This window comes from Petromyzon marinus, chromosome 82 (genome assembly GCF_048934315.1).
Source record: "Petromyzon marinus isolate PM22_M1 ecotype Great Lakes invasive population chromosome 82, UKy_Petmar_22M1.pri1.0, whole genome shotgun sequence".
NCBI classification, from domain to species: domain Eukaryota; kingdom Metazoa; phylum Chordata; class Hyperoartia; order Petromyzontiformes; family Petromyzontidae; genus Petromyzon; species Petromyzon marinus.
In genome coordinates this window covers 6,648,732-6,669,412 of record NC_133747.1, presented here as the reverse complement: position 1 = coordinate 6,669,412, position 20,681 = coordinate 6,648,732, and the positions used below count along the sequence as shown (strand labels likewise).

General features: G+C 46.7%; 1 protein-coding gene across 4 annotated transcripts in view; it reads right to left on the bottom strand.

The window, feature by feature from the left end:
* LOC116958743 (uncharacterized) overlaps positions 1-20,340 on the bottom strand; it is a 70,292-nt gene extending 49,952 nt beyond the window's left edge. Inside the window, exons 1-3 of one of the 4 annotated variants that reach the window (XM_076057428.1) lie at positions 20,162-20,331; positions 18,752-18,814; positions 15,425-17,621 (exon numbers count right to left, since the gene is read on the bottom strand). In XM_076057428.1, coding sequence (XP_075913543.1) covers positions 16,325-17,593 — 1,269 coding nt within the window. In that variant the 5' untranslated portion in view covers positions 17,594-17,621; positions 18,752-18,814; positions 20,162-20,331 and the 3' untranslated portion in view covers positions 15,425-16,324. Of the gene's footprint in view, positions 1-15,424; positions 17,622-18,751; positions 18,815-20,003; positions 20,096-20,161 lie in introns of those variants that run through there. The other 3 variants (XM_076057429.1, XM_076057430.1, XM_076057427.1) reach the window with 3 other exon arrangements.
* Positions 20,341-20,681: the final 341 nt, after the last annotated feature.

The following is a 20,681-nucleotide window of genomic DNA, read 5'->3' as shown; positions in this document are numbered from 1 at the left end:
CACTCGTACTATTAAAGTACTTGTATATCAAAGCACTCGTACTATTAAAACACTCGTATATCAAAGCACTCGTATATCAAAGCATTCGTACATCAAAGCACTCGTAATATCAAAGCACTCGTATATCAAAGCACTCGTATATCAAAACACTCCTATATCAAAGCACTCGTATATCAAAGCACTCGTATATCAAAGCACTCGCATATCATAGCACTCGCAAATCAAAGCACTCGCATATCAAAGCACTCGCGTATAAAAGCACTCGTATGTCAAAGCACTCGTACTATTAAAGCACTCGTATATCAAAGCACTCGTACTATTAAAACACTCGTATATCAAAGCACTCGTATATCAAAGCATTCGTACATCAAAGTACTCGTAATATCAAAGCACTCGTATATCAAAGCACTCGTATATCAAAACACTCCTATATCAAAGCACTCGTATATCAAAGCACTCATATATCAAAGCATTCGTACATCAAAGCACTCATAATATCAAAGCACTCGTATATCAAAGCACTCGTATATCAAAACACTCCTATATCAAAGCACTCGTATATCAAAGCACTCGTATATCAAAACACTCGTATATCAAAGCACTCGTATATCAAAGCACTCGTATAGCAAAGCACTCGTATATCAATGCACTCGTATTTCAAAGCAATCGTAATATCAAAGCACTCGTATATCAAAGCACTCGTATAACAAAGCACTCGTATATCAAAGCACTCGTAATGTCAAAGCACTCGCATATCAAAGCACTCGTATAACAAAGCACTCGTATATCAAAGCACTCGTATATCAAAGCACTCGTATATCACATCACTCGTATGTCAAAGCACTCGTATATCAAAGCATTCGTACATCAAAGCACTCGTAATATCAAAACACTCGTATATCAAAGCACTCGTATATCAAAAAACTCCTATATCAAAGCACTCGTATATCAAAGCACTCGTATATCAAAGCACTCGTATATCATAGCACTCACAAATCAAAGCAATCGCATATCAAAGCACTCGCATATAAAAGCACTCGCATATCAAAGCACTCGCATATCAAAGCACTCGCATATCAAAGCACTCGTATATCAACGGACTCGCATATCAAAACACTCGCATATCAAAGCACTCGTAATATCAAAGCACTCGCATATCAAAGCACTCGCATATCAAAGCACTCGCATATCAAAGCACTCGTATATCAACGCACTCGTATATCAAAGCACTCGTATATCAAAGCACTCGTACTATTAAAGCACTCGTGTATCAAAGCACTCGCATATCAAAGCACTCGCATACCAAAGCACTCGTATATCAACGCACTCGTATATCAAAGCACTCGTATATCAACGCACTCGTATATCAAAGCACTCGTATATCAAAGCACTCGTATATCAAAGCATTCGTACTATTAAAGCACTCGTATATCAACGCACTCGTATATCAAAGCACTCCTAATATCAAATCACTCGTATATCAAAGCCCTCGTATATCAAAACACTCGTATATCAAAGCACTCGTATATCAAAGCACTCGTATAGCAAAGCACTCGTATATCAATGCACTCGTATTTCAAAGCAATCGTAATATCAAAGCACTCGTATATCAAAGCACTCGTATAAAAAAGCACTCGTATATCAAAGCACTCGTATATCAAAGCACTCGCATATCAAAGCACTCGTAATATCAAAGCACTCACATATCAAAGCACTCGTATAACAAAGCACTCGTATATCAAAGCACTCGTATATCAAAGCACTCGTATATCACATCACTCGTATATCACATCACTCGTATATCAAAGCACTCGTATATCAAAGCACTCGTATATCAAAGCACTCGTATATCAAAGCATTCGTATATCAAAGCACTCGTAATATCATAGCACTCATATATCAAAGCACTCGTATATCAAAGCACTCGTACTATTAAAACACTCGTATATCAAAGCACTCGTATATAAAAGCATTCGAACATCAAAGCACTCGTAATATCAAAGCACTCGTATATCAAAGCACTCGTATATCAAAACACTCCTATATCAAAGCACTCGTATATCAAAGCACTCGTATATCAAAGCACTCGCAAATCAAAGCACTCGCATATCAAAGCACTCGCATATAAAAGCACTCGCATATCAAAACACTCGCATATCAAAGCACTCGTAACATCAAAGCACTCGCATATCAAAGCACTCGCATATCAAAGCACTCGCATATCAAAGCACTCGTATATCAACGCACTCATATATCAAAGCACTCGTATATCAAAGCACTCGTACTATTAAAGCACTCGTGTATCAAAGCACTCGCATATCAAAGCACTCGCATATCAAAGCACTTGTATATCAACGCACTCGTATATCAAAGCACTCATATATCAAAGCACACGTATATCAAAGCATTCGTACTATTAAAGCATTCGTATATCAAAGCACTCGTATATCAAAGCACTCGTAATATCAAAGCCCTCGTATATCAAAGCACTCATAATATCAAAGCACTCGCATATCAAAGCACTCGCATATCAAAGCACTCGTATATCAACGCACTTGTATATCAAAGCACTCGTATATCAAAGCACTCGTACTATTAAAGCACTCGTGTATCAAAGCACTCGCATATCAACGCACTTGTATATCAACGCACTCGTATATCAAAGCACTCGTATATCAAAGCACTCGTATATCAAAGCATTCGTACTATTAAAGCACTCGTATATCAAAGCACTCGTATATCAAAGCACTCGTAATATCAAAGCCCTCGTATATCAAAGCACTCGTAATATCAAAGCCCTCGTATATCAAAGCACTCGTAATATCAAAGCACTCGTATATCAAAACACTCGCGTATCAAAGCACTCGTATATCAAAGCACTCGTATTTCATAGCACTCGTATATCAAAGCACTCGTAATATCAAAGCCCTCGTAATATCAAAGGAATCGTATATCAAAGCACTCGTATATCAAAGCATTCATATATCAAAGCACTCGTAATATCAAAGCACTCCTAATATCAAAGTAATCGTATATCAAAGCACTTGTATATCAAAACACTCGTATATCAAAGCACTCGTATATCAATGCACTCGTATATCAAAGCACTCGTATATCAAAGCACTCGTATATCAAAGGACTCGTATATCAAAGCACTCGCATATCAAAGCATTCGTAATATCAAAGCACTCGCATATCAAAGCACTCGCATATCAAAGCACTCGCATATCAAAGCACTCGTATATCAAAGCACTCGTATATCAAAGCACTCGTATATCAAAGCACTCGTACTATTAAAACACTCGTATATCAAAGCACTCGTATATCAAAGCATTCGTACATCAAAGCACTCGTAATATCATAGCACTCGTATATCAAAGCACTCATATTACAAAGCACTCGTATATCAATGCACTCGTAATATCAAAACACTCGTAATATCAAAGCACTCGCATATCAAAGCACTCGTATATCAAAACACTCCTATATCAAAGCACTCGTATATCAAAGCACTCGCATATCAAAGCACTCGCATATCAAAGCACTCGTCTATCAAATCACTCGCATATCAAAGCACTCGCATATCAAAGCACTCGTATATCAAAGCACTCGTATATCAAAGGACTCACATATCAAAGCACTCCTATATCAAAACACTCGTATATCAAAGCACTCGTATATCAAAGCACACGTATATCAAAGCACTCGTATATCAAAGCACTCGTAATATCAATGCACTCGTAATATCAAAGCACTCGTATATCAAAGCACTCGTATATCAAAACACTCCTTTATCAAAGCACTCGTATATCAAAGCACTCGCATATCAAAGCACTCGCATATCAAAGCACTCGCATATCAAAGCACTCGTATATCAAATCACTCGCATATCAAAGCACTCGCATATCAAAGCACTCGTATATCAAAGCACTCGCATATCAAAGCACTCCTATATCAAAGCACTCGCATATCAAAGCACTCATATATCAAAGCAGTCGCATATCAAAGCACTCGCATATCAAAGCACTCGCTTATCAAAGCACTCGCATATCAAAGCACTCGCATATCAAAGCACTCCTATATCAAAGCACTCGCATATCAAAGCACTCGCATATCAAAGCACTCGCTTATCAAAGCACTCGCATATCAAAGCACTCGCATATCAAAGCACTCGTATATCAAAGCACTCGTATATCAAAGCACTCGTATATGAAAGCTCACGTATATCAAAACACTCGTATCTCAAAGCACTCGTATATATAAGCACTTGTAATATCAAAGCACTCGTATATCAAAGCACTCGTATATCAAAGCACTCGTAATATCAAAACACTCTTATATCAAAGCACTCGTATATCAAAGCACTCTTATATAACAGCACTCGTATATCAAAGCACTCGTAATATCAAAGCACCCGTAATATCAAAGCACTCGTATATGAAAGCACTCGTATATCAAAACACTCGTATATCAAAACACTCGTATATCAAAGCACTCGTATATCAAAACACTGATATATCAAAGCACTCGTATATCAAAGCACTCGTATATCAAAGCACTCGTATATCAAAGCACTCGTATATCAAAGCACTCGTATAAACGCCCGGGTACTGTATTTCTGGAACAGCATCTTTTACAGATGGAACTAGATCACGGATTTCATGTACTGTGTTGAATCGTGTATGTACTGTGTTGAATCGGTTGAACCAATTCAACACAGTCCATAAAATCCGTGATCTAGTTCCATCTGTAAAAGATGCTGTTTCATATATACAGTACCCGGGCGTTTACAAACTAAAGTGCCTCTGTGGTAGTAGCTACATTGGAGAAACTAAACGACATATCTCGGACCGCATCCGCGAACATAAAGCAGACTGGAAACACGGTAGAACGAACTCCTCTGCCGTGGCAGATCACTGTTATAATTCAGTGGGCTCACATGACATTGACTTCTCCAAGACGGAGGTTCTTTGCAATCCAACCGGCTACCATGAGAGATTCGTTCATGAGGCCATTCACATATACAAGTGTAGAGATGTTAACTACGCGCTGTTGCGTAACCTGCGTTGCCACCAGGGCGGTGCAGCATTACCCCTGGGTACAACGGTTGGGGTCAGTCGAGGTGAAACGGATCGTGACCAGGGTTTGGTGCGAACCAATCAGACGGTTCCACGTGGGAATGTATGATTGGTTCTACCTGGTCACGAAGGGGTATAAGACGGGTGACCCAACGGACCTGGGAGAGTTCGCTCCCTGCACGAAGACAGAAGACTGGGCTGAAGCCTAGCTAGGACCCTGGACCAGCCTTTCAGCCCTTCTAAGGGCTAAGGCTCGGCATACCCAGTGGTCAGGACCCACCGGGCCAGCGGTGGGTCAGATAGCCTCCCCTAGGTCCTAGCCGGAGGACTAGGATAGCGGTAGACGTGTGAGTCCCGCCAAGTCCGGAGGTTGTACCTCCTTAGGTATCAAGGAGGTTAGCGGTAGACGTGTGAGTCCCGCCAAGTCCGGAGGCTGTACCTCCCTAGGGTATCGGGTGAGGGGACCGAATATCCCTCTGTGTGTGTTAAGCGTTGTATAAGGAAATAATACAATAAACAGAGTGTGCCTCCTAAAGAAGTCTGCTTGTCCTTACAACACTACAACTGGAGTCAGAAGTGGTTGGAAATGGAAACCAGAAGTTCAGCCCACGCGCGGAGCCAGAAGGAAGATAACGCTGTCTCACCTGCAAGCACCGCCAGCTCCGCTGAAAACGCTGCCGCGTTGACGGCCGCCCAGCCACCGGTTGAGCAGCCGGTTGCTCCCCCTGCCATGGGGGACGGACTCAGGGCAGCACACGGCCGTCTCGCTCAACTCCTACACGCCGCGGCCTCCATTCTCGAAGAGATCAACTTGGAGGTTGCGGGCAGGCCGAGTCAACCGCCGGCAGACGTTCCCGCCATCGGCCAGGGCAGACATTTTGATTTTCCCGCCAGGGAACCACGTGATTCCGCCGGAAGCGGAAGCCAGGGGCATCCTGGGAACGCGGGGGGCCCATCACAACCCGCAAAGTCATCAGCACGCGACGCTGCGAATTCAAGTTTCTCAGCGGACGCCGCATCATCACTGTACCGACACGGTACAGTAGACTCTATCGGCCGGGAAATCGCCGATCTCCGGCTCGAGACGGTACAAGCTGAGGGGGAGACGACGTCCGCCCTCCAACAACGCCTGCCCATCTTCCGAGAATTCACATCTGAAGGGGGCGACTGGGCGGCGTTCCAGCGTCGCTTCCTGAGCCACCAAGAGATGGTGGGCTGGTCGGACGCACAGGCGCTCCGAGCACTACCGGCGACTTTGGATGACGACGCTCTCGCCTCGCTCCTCACCATCCCCAGGCAACAAAGGGCGACTCTTCAATCGGCCCTTCGACGGATGTCCGACGTGTACGGGCCTCCATCCGACGTCCGCAGCCGATTTTACGACAGGCGACGCCGCCCTAAAGAGTCTCCGTTGGCATTCCGGACCGCTCTACTGGCGATGGCAAGAGCGGGTTACCCTCGCATGGACGACGAGGCCATCGATGCCATCGTTCTCCAGAAGATGCTGGAGCTGGCGCGCGAGCTGCGCATCGTCATAAAAGCGGTGGACGACGACAGTATGTGCTCGCTACGAGCCGCTCGGTGCATCCACGCACATCTGCTGCTCCACACGGAATCGACCATCGCCGCCTCGGCTTCGACGTCGGAGCCTGCCAGCAGGGACGCCGAGTTCTCCCCCGACCGGGCCTTCATGGCGACCAGGTCAACGGGCCGGCGATCGTCCGACCACGCTGGTCGCCGCAACGACCAGCAGCGGGGACGGTCTGCTCCACGCGGCGACTTGACGTGCTTCAACTGTGGTCGACGAGGCCACATCTCCTCTGACTGCCGTGCGCCTCGACGACGCCCCTCCGCATCCCGGGGCCAGGACTACAGGACGTCCACGGCATCGCGGCAAAACCAGGCAAGTCGCGACGCCTCTCACGCTCGGCCCTCATTCACACCATACACACTGCAACGCACCATAAGAAGGGCTCGCGATTCGGCGTGTGATGGGGGGTATTCTTTGCGTTTGTTCGCGGCCACTCGGACCTGGGCAGTGGTCTGAGTTGGCCCATAGGGTAGTCGCGGCGACGGCAGGTTCGTCCGTGGTTTTTTGGATCAATCGAGGGTGTGGAATTTCGCGTGTTGGTCGATACTGGTGCGTCGGCTACGATCATTTCGGATCTGATTTACAATATACTGCCCGTACGATGCCGCCCCTTGGAACGGGTTTCTATCCCGTGTTTCGCCGCTAATGGCAGTTCACTTGGCATTATTGGGCAAATTCGGGCGCAAATTTCGATTGGAGACATTAAATTGGCAGGGCCTATTTTGGTCTCTTCTTCCCTCGCCGTGCCGTGTTTGTTAGGCACTGATTTTCTCGCGAAAATGCCTATTAAGATCCTTGTAGATCAAGGCTGCATCGAACTCCCGTCGGGTCGACGGATGGCGTTCTTGCCCACACCCTCACATCCGCGCATGGCTAGTGCCTCGGTGCAGGCGTTTGTTGCGAGCACAGTCCGCATTCCGCCAGGGACACAAATGCTCGTGCCCTTGCAACTTAAAAAAACCGCTAGCCCCGGAGGCCTCGGCACATGGCATTTTGCTGGGGCCTTCAAACGCAGCTGCTAAGGGGTTAGATTTGGTGGCTGCACAGACCCTCGTAGCAGCCGACAGGGAGCCGTTCTTGCAGGTTTTGAATGTCGGATTGTCCACAACCGTCATTCCGCAAGGAACTGTGCTCGCTCACGCGACCCCGGTGCCATTGAGGACCGGAGTTGCGGGACACGTGCATGACGCGCCGCAGGTCCCACCTCCTTCCGAATCGGATGAGAGATGGTTGGACGCGCTCTGCACAGACACGGGTGATCTGTCTCATTCGCAGCGATTTAAATTGCGCGCTCTTCTGCGAGAATTTTCCGATGTCTTTAGTAAATCTAAATTTGATATTGGCTGCACCAAGCTGCTGCGTCACCACATTGATACTGGTGACGCTGCCCCGATTCGACAAAACCCGTTTCGGCTTAGCCCGGCGGAGAAACAGCATGTTAAATCGGCTGTGGATGACATGCTGAAGGCCGATATAATTTCTCCCTCCACTAGTCCCTGGGGTGCTCCAATAGTGCTGGTCAAAAAGCACGATGGCAGTCTCCGTTTTTGCGTTGATTTTCGGCGCCTAAATAAAATCTCGGTAGCGGATGCCTACCCTCTCCCTCGTATGGACGAGTCATTGGATGCCCTGATGCCCTGGCAGGGGCGCACTATTTCTCCACCTTGGACCTTCTGTCGGGGTTTTGGCAACTCCCCCTCGACGAATCGTCAAAACCTAAGACTGCTTTTCGGACACCACAGGGCCTTTTCGAGTTTAATAGATTGCCCATGGGTCTCCACTCGGCCCCAGCGACGTTCCAGAGGCTCATGGAGCTGGTCCTCGCTGGGCTCCAGTGGGACTCATGTCTCATTTATCTTGACGACGTCATCGTCTTTAGCCGCACGTTCGGCGAACACATCGAACGGTTGCGTGCTGTCTTCTTGAAAATGCGGGCCGCTAACTTGAAATTCAAGCCGCAGAAGTGTCACCTTCTGCGTGAGTCTGTGCGCTATCTGGGCCACATAGTTAGCCGCTCGGGCATTTCTACCGACCCTGAAAAAACCAAATGTGTTCAACATTGGCCGACCCCTACATCTGCGGGCGATGTTCGTAGTTTTATTGGTTTTGCGTCGTACTACCGCCGGTTTGTTGCTGGCTTCGCGACGATTGCCAAGCCGCTCCACGCCCTTACGTCAAAAGGGGTGGTGTTTCATTGGGGGGACGCAGAACAGGCTGCGTTCGACTCCTTGCGGAACGCGCTCGTGACGGCACCGTCCCTTGCGTACCCCGATTTTTCCGTGCCATTCGTGTTGGACACCGACGCTAGCAATACGGGGATTGGGGGTGTTCTGTCACAAAAAGTTGATGGCATTGAAAGGGTTGTTGCCTATGGTAGCAGAGTCTTGTCTCTTGCTGAACAAAGATACTGTGTGACCAGACGTGAGCTGCTGGCCATTGTTTTTTTTATTCAGCAATACAGGCCGTACCCGTATGGTCAGCATTTTACCGTGCGATCTGATCATTCGGCTTTACAGTACGCTCTGCGGGTTGACCAACCGTCCGGGCAGCTTTCTCGGTGGCTCGAAGTCCTTCAGGACTACGATTTCAATGTCACTTACCGTAGGGGTGCACAACACACGAATGCCGATGCGTTGTCTCGCCTTCCGCCGGCTCAAAAATGTGCGTGTTTTTTGGGCTCGGGCCGTTGTAAGCCGCCACTGCCTGCGCAGGTCGCGCCTCTCACAACGGTGTCAGCCGCACTTCCCGCCGCCTCAGCGCCGATGTTGGATCATGCAGATCCAATGGCCAGTGACGATTTGCTGGGGCTAACTTTGGCCGAATGGGGTCGGCACCAGGGCGAGGACATGTCGTTATTGAGGTTGCGTCGCCACGCGAATAATGCGGTTCCAAGACAGGGCAAATTTAATTCATTTGTCATGAAGCGCGGCTTGTTGATGCATTGGGATGCTGACTTGTGTCAACATAAAATCGTCGTGCCATCCGCCTTGCAATGCAAGGCCGTATGGGCGGCGCATGAGCGTTTATTGCACCTGGGTGTTCATAAGACCATTGGGTTGTTGCGGTTGCAATTTTTCTGGCCGGGCATGCTGCGCGATGTCACTGACATTTTGCTGGGATGCACCCATTGTGCGCAACGTAAACCGCCGGCTAAACCGGCATGTCCACCCCTGCAACCCATTTCGGTCTCTCGTATAAATGAGTTGGTGGCTCTCGATATTTTGGGCCCTTTTCCTACTACGCCACGGGGTAATAAGTACCTTCTGGTTGGGGTAGAGTATTTTACACGGTGGCCTATGGCCTGGGCCCTCCCCAAGCAGTCGGTGGCGGCCGTTGTACACGCCTTTGTTCAAGGCTACGTCCTGGACAAGGGCGCACCAGAACGGTTGCTGACCGATCAGGGAAGAAATTTTTCGGGAGCCTTGCTGACTGATGTGTGCCGCCTGTTGGGCACTAAGAAAGTGCGCACTTCGCCCTACCATCCCCAGACCGACGGCATGGTGGAGTGCCTTCATAGAACTCTCACCGCTATGTTATGCCATCAGGTCGATGAATCCCACCTCGATTGGGACTTGCAGGTTCCGGGGGTCCTCGCCGCATACCGTATGGCACCTCACGCGGCGACGGGATTTTCCCCGTTCTTTCTAATGTACGGCAGGGATGCCTTTCCTCCTGCCGACGTTCGGCTGGAAATCGAACAGCCACCGCAAAAGTCAAAGCTCGTTGACCACTTGCGATTCAACCTCCGTAAGTTGGCCGAGGCACGGGAGGCCGCCATTGAAAATTCGGCTTCCCGCCAACGGGCGAATTTGCGACTGCGGGACCCTCGGTCGTACACGCATCGGTGGGCACCGGGAGACAGGGCATGGCTCCACTGCCCCCAGGTGCCGGTGTCCACGTCGGCCAAACTCCTCAGACCATGGCGAGGCCCGGTTGAGGTAGTGGAAGTTCTGCGTCCCCAATGTGTTAAAATTAGCTGGGGACGGCGTCGCTGGTGCGTTCACCCCTCTCGGTTAAAACCCTTCGTCACGCCACGCGTCCCTCCACAACACACACGACATGGGGGCCGAGTGTGCGACGCGTCCGACGAGCCGGATGTTGCCCCGTTGGTGCCTAACCCGCAGCGCAGGCGTGTCATTCCTCCTGCAGATGACGCGGGAGTGACGGCTCCATGCAGGCCACGTTCGGCCTCAATGGACCGTGGAACAGCAGGTGTCCCTGTGGAGATGCATAAAGGCCCACCGGATGCTCTGGCTCATCCTCCTCCTTCCCTTGTGCCGCCGACAAAGCCTGCCATCCCCTACGATGGTCCCGCGAAACGCACGCGCGCGAAATCTCGCCGGTTGTTATAATGTTTTTTTGGCATGTCTAGTGCCTTGTACATACGTCATGTTGTTAAGGGGGGTATTTATAGGGGTTTAATTGTTCTTGTTGTTCGTGAGGCACACTCACAATTCTTCTACCATTGGTAATTTCGGAGTTTCCCATTGTTGCACCCGGGACGGCTGGAGCTTCCGAAGGAGGGGGTGATGTAGAGGTGTTAACTACGCGCTGTTGCGTAACCTGCGTTGCCACCAGGTCGGTGCAGCATTACCCCTGGGTACAACGGTTGGGGTCAGTCGAGGTGAAACGGATCGTGGCCAGGGTTTGGTGCGAACCAATCAGACGGTTCCACGTGGGAATGTATGATTGGTTCTACCTGGCCACGAAGGGGTATAAGACGGGTGACCCAACGGACCTGGGAGAGTTCGCTCCCTGCACGAAGACAGAAGACTGGGCTGAAGCCTAGCTAGGACCCTGGACCAGCCTTTCAGCCCTTCTAAGGGCTAAGGCTCGGCATACCCAGTGGTCAGGACCCACCGGGCCAGCGGTGGGTCAGATAGCCTCCCCTAGGTCCTAGCCGGAGGACTAGGATAGCGGTAGACGTGTGAGTCCCGCCAAGTCCGGAGGTTGTACCTCCTTAGGTATCAAGGAGGTTAGCGGTAGACGTGTGAGTCCCGCCAAGTCCGGAGGCTGTACCTCCCTAGGGTATCGGGTGAGGGGACCGAATATCCCTCTGTGTGTGTTAAGCGTTGTATAAGGAAATAATACAATAAACAGAGTGTGCCTCCTAAAGAAGTCTGCTCGTCCTTACAACACTACACAAGCACAGAGACTATTTCAACCGAGAAGATGGATTCTGGCTTAGTAACCATTGGAAAGATGTTTTAAACCATTTCCGTTCTTAATTGTATTTTACTATGACCTTCAGACCGCAGCTCTTTCGCTGGCATTGACTCTTAATACCTCTCACACCACGGTTAATGGTATGGTTTACAACATGGAGTATAACAGCGCCTCGCAGCTGTCTCTCTCCCCCTCCTCTGTTCCGACCATGGATGAACTCGTCCGTCTGAACGGGGCCCGTAGCTATACGTGTTGCTAAAGTTGAGGGTAAGAATCCACCCATTTTTTCGCCATATAGCATTGTGATATATAACGACTTATTGTTGGTAGCTTAGCTGATTGGAGAATATATAGAGTTTATTGATAACATTAAGGTAATTTATATTTTAGTTTTTTATTGGTTCACTATATAGTATTCATTATATATTGTAGTGTATACCCAGTTACTGTGAATAGCTCAGATGTGTAGGCCTTGACTTCAACATAGCCATTTCTGTGACCAGTCACAAGCTAATCACTCAGTTATTTCAATGCTAAATTCGCCTAGTTATTTCAATCCTAAATTCTCCTGTTTGATTTATACTAGGTGCCTCTGTGAATGTGTATGCTCTGACTTTAACATAGCTATTTCTGTGACCAGTTACAAGCTAATCACTCAGCTATTTCAATGCTAAATTCTATGCTAATTCCTATGTCAAGGGGTGCCTCTGCGGATGTGTATGCTTTAACTTTAACATAGCCATTTCTGTGACCAGTCACAATCTAATCACTCAGCCATTTCAATGCTAAATCCAATGCTATTTCCTTTGTCTAGGTGCTTTGTTTCTTCTCACACAGCTTAAAGGTCACGATCTGAGCGTGGCTTTTTCACTCCAGCGCTGTCCTCCAGACAGTCTCGTCCCTTCACCTGATGAAGGCCGCTTGTGTTGTGGCCGAAACGTCGTGAGAATATTATTATTTTATTTTATCAATTTATTATTTTATTCTCATTCTACGTGACTTTACCGAAAGAACCAAAGAAGGTGAGTCCTTGTAGTCACGAAAGCTTTAAATCGAAATTTACATACCAGTTAATGGCATAATTGCCCAAGTAGACGTGGCTCTCAGGGGCCTGGGTCACATCGCTGCAGACGTAGCAAGATCTGAATTCGCTGCAATCCTCAAAAACGCTAAGATGCCAGCTAGCAACCTCAGCAAAGATGAGCGTTTTGAATTATATAAATTAAAAAAGAGGGATGATATTGTAGTCCTCTCAGCTGACAAGAGCAATGCTACTGTCATCATGGATAAAATAGAATACAACAAAATTAAAGAATTACTCGACGATGGTAGTTATACAAAAATTAAAAAGAGATCCCACCAACCGCCTCGTCACCCAAACCAACAAAATAATTTCTGATTCAACCGCATTAATTGATCAATCTAAACAGTTTTCGTTGAAACCTTCTGCTGCCAGGCCACCAAGATTATACGGCTTACCAAAAATACATAAAGTAGATATACCCCTTCGTCCCATCGTCTCTACTATCAACTCCCCCACCTACAAACTGGCTCGTTTTTTGTCTGAAATCCTGCGTCCTTTCACTGGAAAAACCACCTCTGCGGTACAAAATTCTACTCACCTGGTATCGACAATCAAGGGTATTTCCCTGTCCCCAGACGACCTGCTTGTCAGTTTTGATGTAGTTTCCTTATTCACCAAGGTTCCTGTACCTGACACCATCGCAATCATTGAAGACTTGGTTCATCAAGGATTAAACACTGAGGTACCCCCCCTGGTGAGACAGTTTAACCAATACATACTTCACTTGGAATGGAACTTTCTACAGAGGGCACCCCAATGGGCTCCCCCCTATCTCCGGTTATAGCTAACATTTTTATGGAGAAATTTGAGACTGACGCCATCCAGACTGCCACTCTGCGCCCAACCTTATGGAAGAGGTAGGTGGATGACACTTTTGTCATTTGGCCACATGGCCGGCCTGCTCTAGACCAATTATTCGACCACATCAATTCCATACACCCAGCCATCAGATTTACCATGGAAGTCGAAAAAGATGGCAAGCTACTATTTTTGGATGTCCTAATTAAAAAGAGACCTGATGGTTCAATGAGCCACTCTGTCTACAGGAAAGCTACCCATACGGATGCTTATCTGAAACCGGATTCCCACCACCATCCATCACAGAAGAACTCTCTCATCAAGACTATGTATCATAGAGCCCAATGCATATCCGACCAGGAACACATAAGCAGTGAACTCAAGCACGTGCACCAAGCTCTTAAGGCTAATGGTTACTCTGACTATACAATCCGCAAAGCTATCACTCAAACCATGAAGAAGGACCCTCTTGAGGAGCCTTTCAAAACCATCACTTTACCCTACATTGCGGGGATCACAAAAAAGATCTCCAAAATCTTGAATAAACACAAGATCCAGGTCCGTTTCAACACATTACATAAAATCCGTGATCTGGTTCCGTCTGTAAAAGATGTGATTCCGGACATACAGTACCCTGGTGTCTACAAACTAAGTTGCCTCTGTGGTAGTAGTTACATTGGAGAAACCAAACGCCATGTCTCGGACCGCATTCGTGAACACAAAGCAGACCTTAAACACGGTAGGACCAACACCTCGGCCGTGGCAGATCATTGTTATAATTCAGTAGGCTCACATGACATTGACTTTTCCAAGACAGAGGTTCTTTGTAAGCCATCTGGCTACCATGAGAGATTCGTTCATGAGGCTATCCACATACACAAGCACAGAGACAATTTCAACCGAGAAGATGGATTCTGGCTTAGCAATCATTGGAAAGATTTGATAAACCATTTCAGGTCTTAATTGATTGTTCACGATTACAGTGGCTTTCAGACAGCATACATTAATTTTTCGTCTCCCCCCTCCTCTTTTCAGAACATAGATGGACTAGTCCTTCTAAATAAACTGCCAAATCGCTGCACGTGGCGCTGACGTTTTTTTTTAAATAAATACACCGTTTACAAATAAATTAATGCAAACCGACACACCTGATGACGACCGTTTGTGTTATGGTCGAAACGTCGTGGGAATTTTTATTGTTTTATATATATTTTATTATTTTATTGTTTCCCTTCAACATACCTTTACCGAAAGAGCTAAGAATATGAATTACTGCAGTCACTAAAGCTTTAAATCAAAATTTGCGCACCATCTGTTTAACAGTGTATGTACAACATACTATTGCGCCATTCAAAACGAGGCCATTGCATGCTGGCGTCTGTCAAAATTGAGCGAATTCTAAACATTACCTGAAATTATGCTAATTTACGTAATCATTCAGATTATATCATGCTAATTGGGGAGGTGTAATTGCATTAAGTTATGCAAGTGTATATGATTATGATAATATATGCAATTATGATTAGTCTCTGTCTCGTTGTCTAGGGTTGTATTATCAATCGGGATAATACAATGATCCTCGCTTTAACTTTTACTGATTATGTCTTAGTGTGTTTATGTCAGGTCTCAAGATTCAGATCTCACCGCAGGATAGTTCTTATAATTAAGATTATTATGCATGAACTTAGGAAGGCACCACTAAGACACTTCTGTGTTAAGCAACTTTAATCTCTTAACAAAAACATAACACTCTAATATGCAAACTCTTATGCTAGGAATGTCACAGTACTCATGGAGATGTTCTCCTCATTGATCCGTACATTTAACCCTCAATGATTACGTTTGTTAAACTGGGTAACAGAACAATCGGTTAATTCCTCAGAGGAAAGCCAGCTGTCACGGCATTGGGAAAAAGTCCTTAAAAATTAATGTGACAATGTTCATGCAAACAGCAATAAATAAACATGTCCCGAAAGCAAAAGCAGACCTCAATGAATTCATTGGTAAGATTATGCAATTAACGAAATGTCTTGGAACAATGCTGTGTGGCAGTGTGCCTGCTTCAGCAAATGCTTATCAATTGGCTAAGGCTTCAATACATTCGCGGGCAAAATTCTGTGATCAAAAGAAAGATTTCAACACAATAGTCTCCCTGTGAATGTGTAGATTCGTAAAATAGATTTTTCTAAATATTCTTGGTTCTTTCCGTAAAGTTAATTGACTATTAAAAAAATATTTTGGCAGAATAATTCTTCATATAAATTTTGGAAAAAGGCCTAAATATACAACAGCCACCACCTTGTGCCACACAGGGGCAGCTGCTACTTGGGGGTGCTCTGAGTGTTTGAGACGAGATACGATACAAAACTGCTAATTGCCAAGGCGATGAAGCAAGCACCGTATAAATTCAATTATTATAACATAGTGAATGATTGGGAGCTTATTGGCTCTCGCTCCTGGTTAGAGATCTCCCCAACCCACAGGTCCACAAAGACTGGCCGCGCTTACCCTGCAGGTTGAACCTAGGAATTGAGTGTTCAACTTCACGTTATTTTAATTAAAGGCCTGTGACAAAGGTGCATTTATTGGAGCGACATCGTCTCTGGCTTACACATCTACCAGGTCTCCATTTGACTTTGGATTGTCTCGGAGGAAGTCCACCCACACCTCAACTTCCACAAACTGCTGGGAGTTGCCTCGCTCTGCCTCACAGTCAAAATTCTCCTCCTGCTTCACGTTGCCTCCTTCGATGCGAAGGTCCCATTTTGGAGATGAATCTTCATCTTCACATTTTACCTTCACTTCTTCGCTCTTCACCATCACCTCTTCATATTTCACCTTCACCTCTTCAAATTTCACCTTCACCTCTTCATATTTCACCTTGATACCTTTAAAAGTGTCCAAGCTGGGATTTTCTTCCGGTTCTTGTTTCATGAGGGATGGGCTCATTGCGGCACTTCGACTTTCACAAGTAGATTTCAGATTCCGCTCTTTGTGGATCTTCTGATGCTTGTGTGTTCTCTGGTGTCCTTGAAGATGCGTTGACCATGCAAACGCCTTCCCGCACACACTGCACTTGAAGGGTTTCTCTCCCGTGTGTGTTCTCTGGTGTCCTTTAAGATGCGTTGACCGTGCAAACGCCTTCCCGCACACACTGCACTTGAAGGGTTTCTCTCCCGTGTGTGTTCTCTGGTGTCTTTGAAGATGCGCTGACCGTGCAAACGCCTTCCCGCACACACTGCACTTGAAGGGTTTCTCTCCTGTGTGGGTTTTCTGGTGTTGTACAAGAGCAGATGACCGTGCAAACGGCTTCCCACACACACTGCACTTGAAGGGTTTCTCTCCCGTGTGTCTTCTCTGGTGTTTTATAAGAGTAGATGAACGTGCAAATGCATACCCACACACACTGCACTTGAAGGGTTTCTCTCCCGTGTGTCTGCTCTCGTGTGTTCTAAGAGCAGATGACTGTGCAAACGCCATCCCACACACACTGCACTTGAAGGGTTTCTCTCCCGTGTGTCTTCTCTGGTGTGTTATAAGAGCAGATGGTTGTGCAAACGCCTTCCCACACACACTGCACTTTAAGGGTTTCTCTCCCGTGTGTATTCTCTGGTGTCTTATAAGAGTAGATGACTGTGCAAACGCATTCCCACACACACTGCACTTGAAGGGTTTCTCTCCCGTGTGTGTTCTCTGGTGTTTTACAAGAGAAGATGAATGTACTAACGCCTTTCCACACACACTGCACTTGAAGAGTTTCTCTCCCGTATGAGTTCTCTGGTGCTGCGTCAAATGTCCAGGACAATCCGTGCTGTACGCACGGCGGTCGCATTGTTGCCTTTTTGTACCGAGCCGCGCCGAGTGCCTTAGCTCCATCAGACCAATTCTGCAGAGGAAGTGACAGCTGCAGACAGAAAAAAATAACATCCACACCATCTACACGTCAGTATCGATGCACAGAGGAATGCATATATACAGTAACACGTGACTTACACGTCTTTACTTATTCATATATTCATAATATAGTGAAAAAGTTTCCCAAATTCATCACACGGGCTGTTATGGCACACAATGAGGGCGAATGGTCACAAACGTGCCTGGAAGCCCTCGTATCTTCAAAATGAATGTTAACCCAAAACTCCGAGCACACAATTTCGGCTGTCTGGCTACAAAGGGAATATTTATGAAATATAAATTCAGCTGACATAGCAAAGGGTGTTGAAAATAATTATATCTGTGTTATGCAGAAATTAATGTTCAATAGCAACTTAGAGGTGTGAAGCCAGGCACAGATGTCCTTGAATGCTGGGATGAACAGATCCGACTTCAGCTGCATGTCTGTGCTGTGTTAACTTCCTGACTGTTTCCATTCTTACAAAGAGTTCCAGAGGAAAACAAAAAAGAAACTACTGTTTTGATATAACCTCCGTGTTCAACAGAGTTAAGAGACTTTACTGCAAACACAAATTTTACACTGTCACACACTGGCATGGTAAACAAGTGGTGGTGTGTCCAGACCCATGCCTGGCCACCTTCATCCATTCAGTAGTAATGCTTCCTCACTCCACCAAGTAATTCATTGAGGATCAATCAACACGGCCGAGGCTGCGTGTCTCTCTCTCTCTTCCCGTGGCCGCGTGGATTTTCCTCTGGATCCCCCAGTTTCCCCTTCACATGTAGAGAGTGAACACCGCCACGCGTCTAGAGTGAACACCACACGTCTAGAGTGAACACCGCCACGCGTCCCGAGTGAACACCGCCACACGTCCAGAGTGAACACCGCCACGCGTCCAAAGTGAACACCGCCACGCGTCCAGAGTGAACACCGCCACGCGTCCCGAGTGAACACCGCCACACGTCCAGAGTGAACACCGCCACGCGTCCCGAGTGAACACCGCCACACGTCCAGAGTGAACACCGCCACGCGTCCCGAGTGAACACCACCACGCGTCTAGAGTGAACACCGCCACGCGTCCAGAGTGAACACCGCCACGCGTCCAGAGTGAACACCGCCACGCTGTTGACAAGCCTCACCTTGTGTTGTGTGCAGGTCGCTTCTGAAAACAAGAGCGTTATAGCAGCTCAAGCGGGCTGGGCCTGGTAAAAAAATAAAAACTGTGTGAATATTTAAAGTAAAACAAAGTTTCAAAGTGGCGAGCCGTGTGAAGACAAATTAAACTTAAGCGAGATATTCTTAGCTCTTTCGGTAAAGTCACGTTAAAGGGAAACAATAAAATATATTTAAAAAAAAATTCTCACGACGTTTCGACCATAACACAAACGGTCATCATCAGGTGTGAAAAGCAACGGCAAGAAACATTTGAAAGAAGTGGCGGTTTGTATTTATTTATTTATAAACAGTGTTTTTATTTCTTTAAAAAAACGTTAGCACCACGGGCAGCGATTTTTGGCAGTTTATTTAGAAGGACGAGTCCATCTATGTTCTGAAAAGAGGAGGGGGGAGACAAAAAATTAATGTATGCTGTCTGAAAGCCACCGTAAGCGTGAACAATCAATTAAGACCCGAAATGGTTTATCAAATCCTTCCAATGATTGCCAAGCCAGAATTCATCTTCTCGGTTGAAATTGTCTGTGTGCTTGTATATGTGGATAGCCTCATGAACGAATCTCTCATGGTAGCCAGATGGCTTACAAAGAAGTGAATGTCATGTGACATTGACTTTTCAAGACAGAGGCTCTCTGCAAGCCATCTGGCTACCATGAGAGATTCGTTCATGAGTCTATCCACATATACAAGCACAGATACAATTTCAACCGAGAAGATGGATTCTGGCTTAGCAATCATTGGAAGGATTTGATAAACCATTTCAGGTCTTAATTGATTGTTCACGCCTACGGTGGCTTTCAGACAGCATCCATTAATTTTTCGTCTCCCCCCTCCTCTTTTCAGAACATAGATGGACTCGTCCTTCTAAACTGCCAAATCGCTGCCCGTGGTGCTAACGTTTTTAATAAATAAAAACACCGTTTATAAATAAATACAAACCGCCACTTCTTTCAAATGTTTATTGCCGTTGCTTTTCACACCTGATGATGACCGTTTGTGTTATGGTCGAAACGTCGTGAGAATTTTTATTGTTTTATATATTTTTTATTATTTTATTGTTTCCCTTTAACGTGACTTTACCGAAAGAGCTAAGAATACGAATTACTGCAGTCACGAAAGCTTTAAATCAAAATTTAAGCGAGATAATTGAAGCAAACGCGATCAGGCGAGGGCAGGAGGCAAGGCCCCGCGTGAATAGGCCCCACGTAAAGTTACAACCTGGACATCGCTTCCATGCTCGCGGCTACTCAATTTACATCCCTGAGAGAGAGAGCGAGGCTCTACCTCGGTAAACAACAAAAACCACCACAAGTACCACCACCACCAGCACCACCACCACCACCAGCACAAAAACAACCGCGATGAGAATTTCTCACCTCGGATTTCAGTGCACGGTCTGAGCGGCAACTTCCTGTTACGTCGCGACGTCACGCGGCAGCAGGAGGTGACATGATGTCACTTGTAGGTACTATAACACTCGACGATTGGCTCCGTAACTTAAATAAATTATGTTAAGGAACCTGGCCCATTCGTGGAGGGAAGGGGCGTGGGTGCCGAACCTGTCACAAAAAAACTCGCGACGGCTTTCACGAAGACATTATGTTAATGAGCCGCCAGTCACTGGTCGTAGCTTTGCCCAAATAAGGATTGGCAATGGAACAGAAATCGGCAGCGGCCAAGCGAACGTGACGTCACGCTCACGAGCGCCGTGGTCGGGGGTGGGTTGAATACCGTTGTGACATGACGTCACGAGCGAAGCACACCTCCCCTTTGCGTTTGACGCCGATGAGGTCACGCTGAGCGGTGACGTCAGAGAGCGGGGTCAGAGTGCAAGTTTGTTGACAGAAGGGGAGCGGCAGTGACCCGACCAGCCGAGTTCCATTCCCGCTCGTGGCC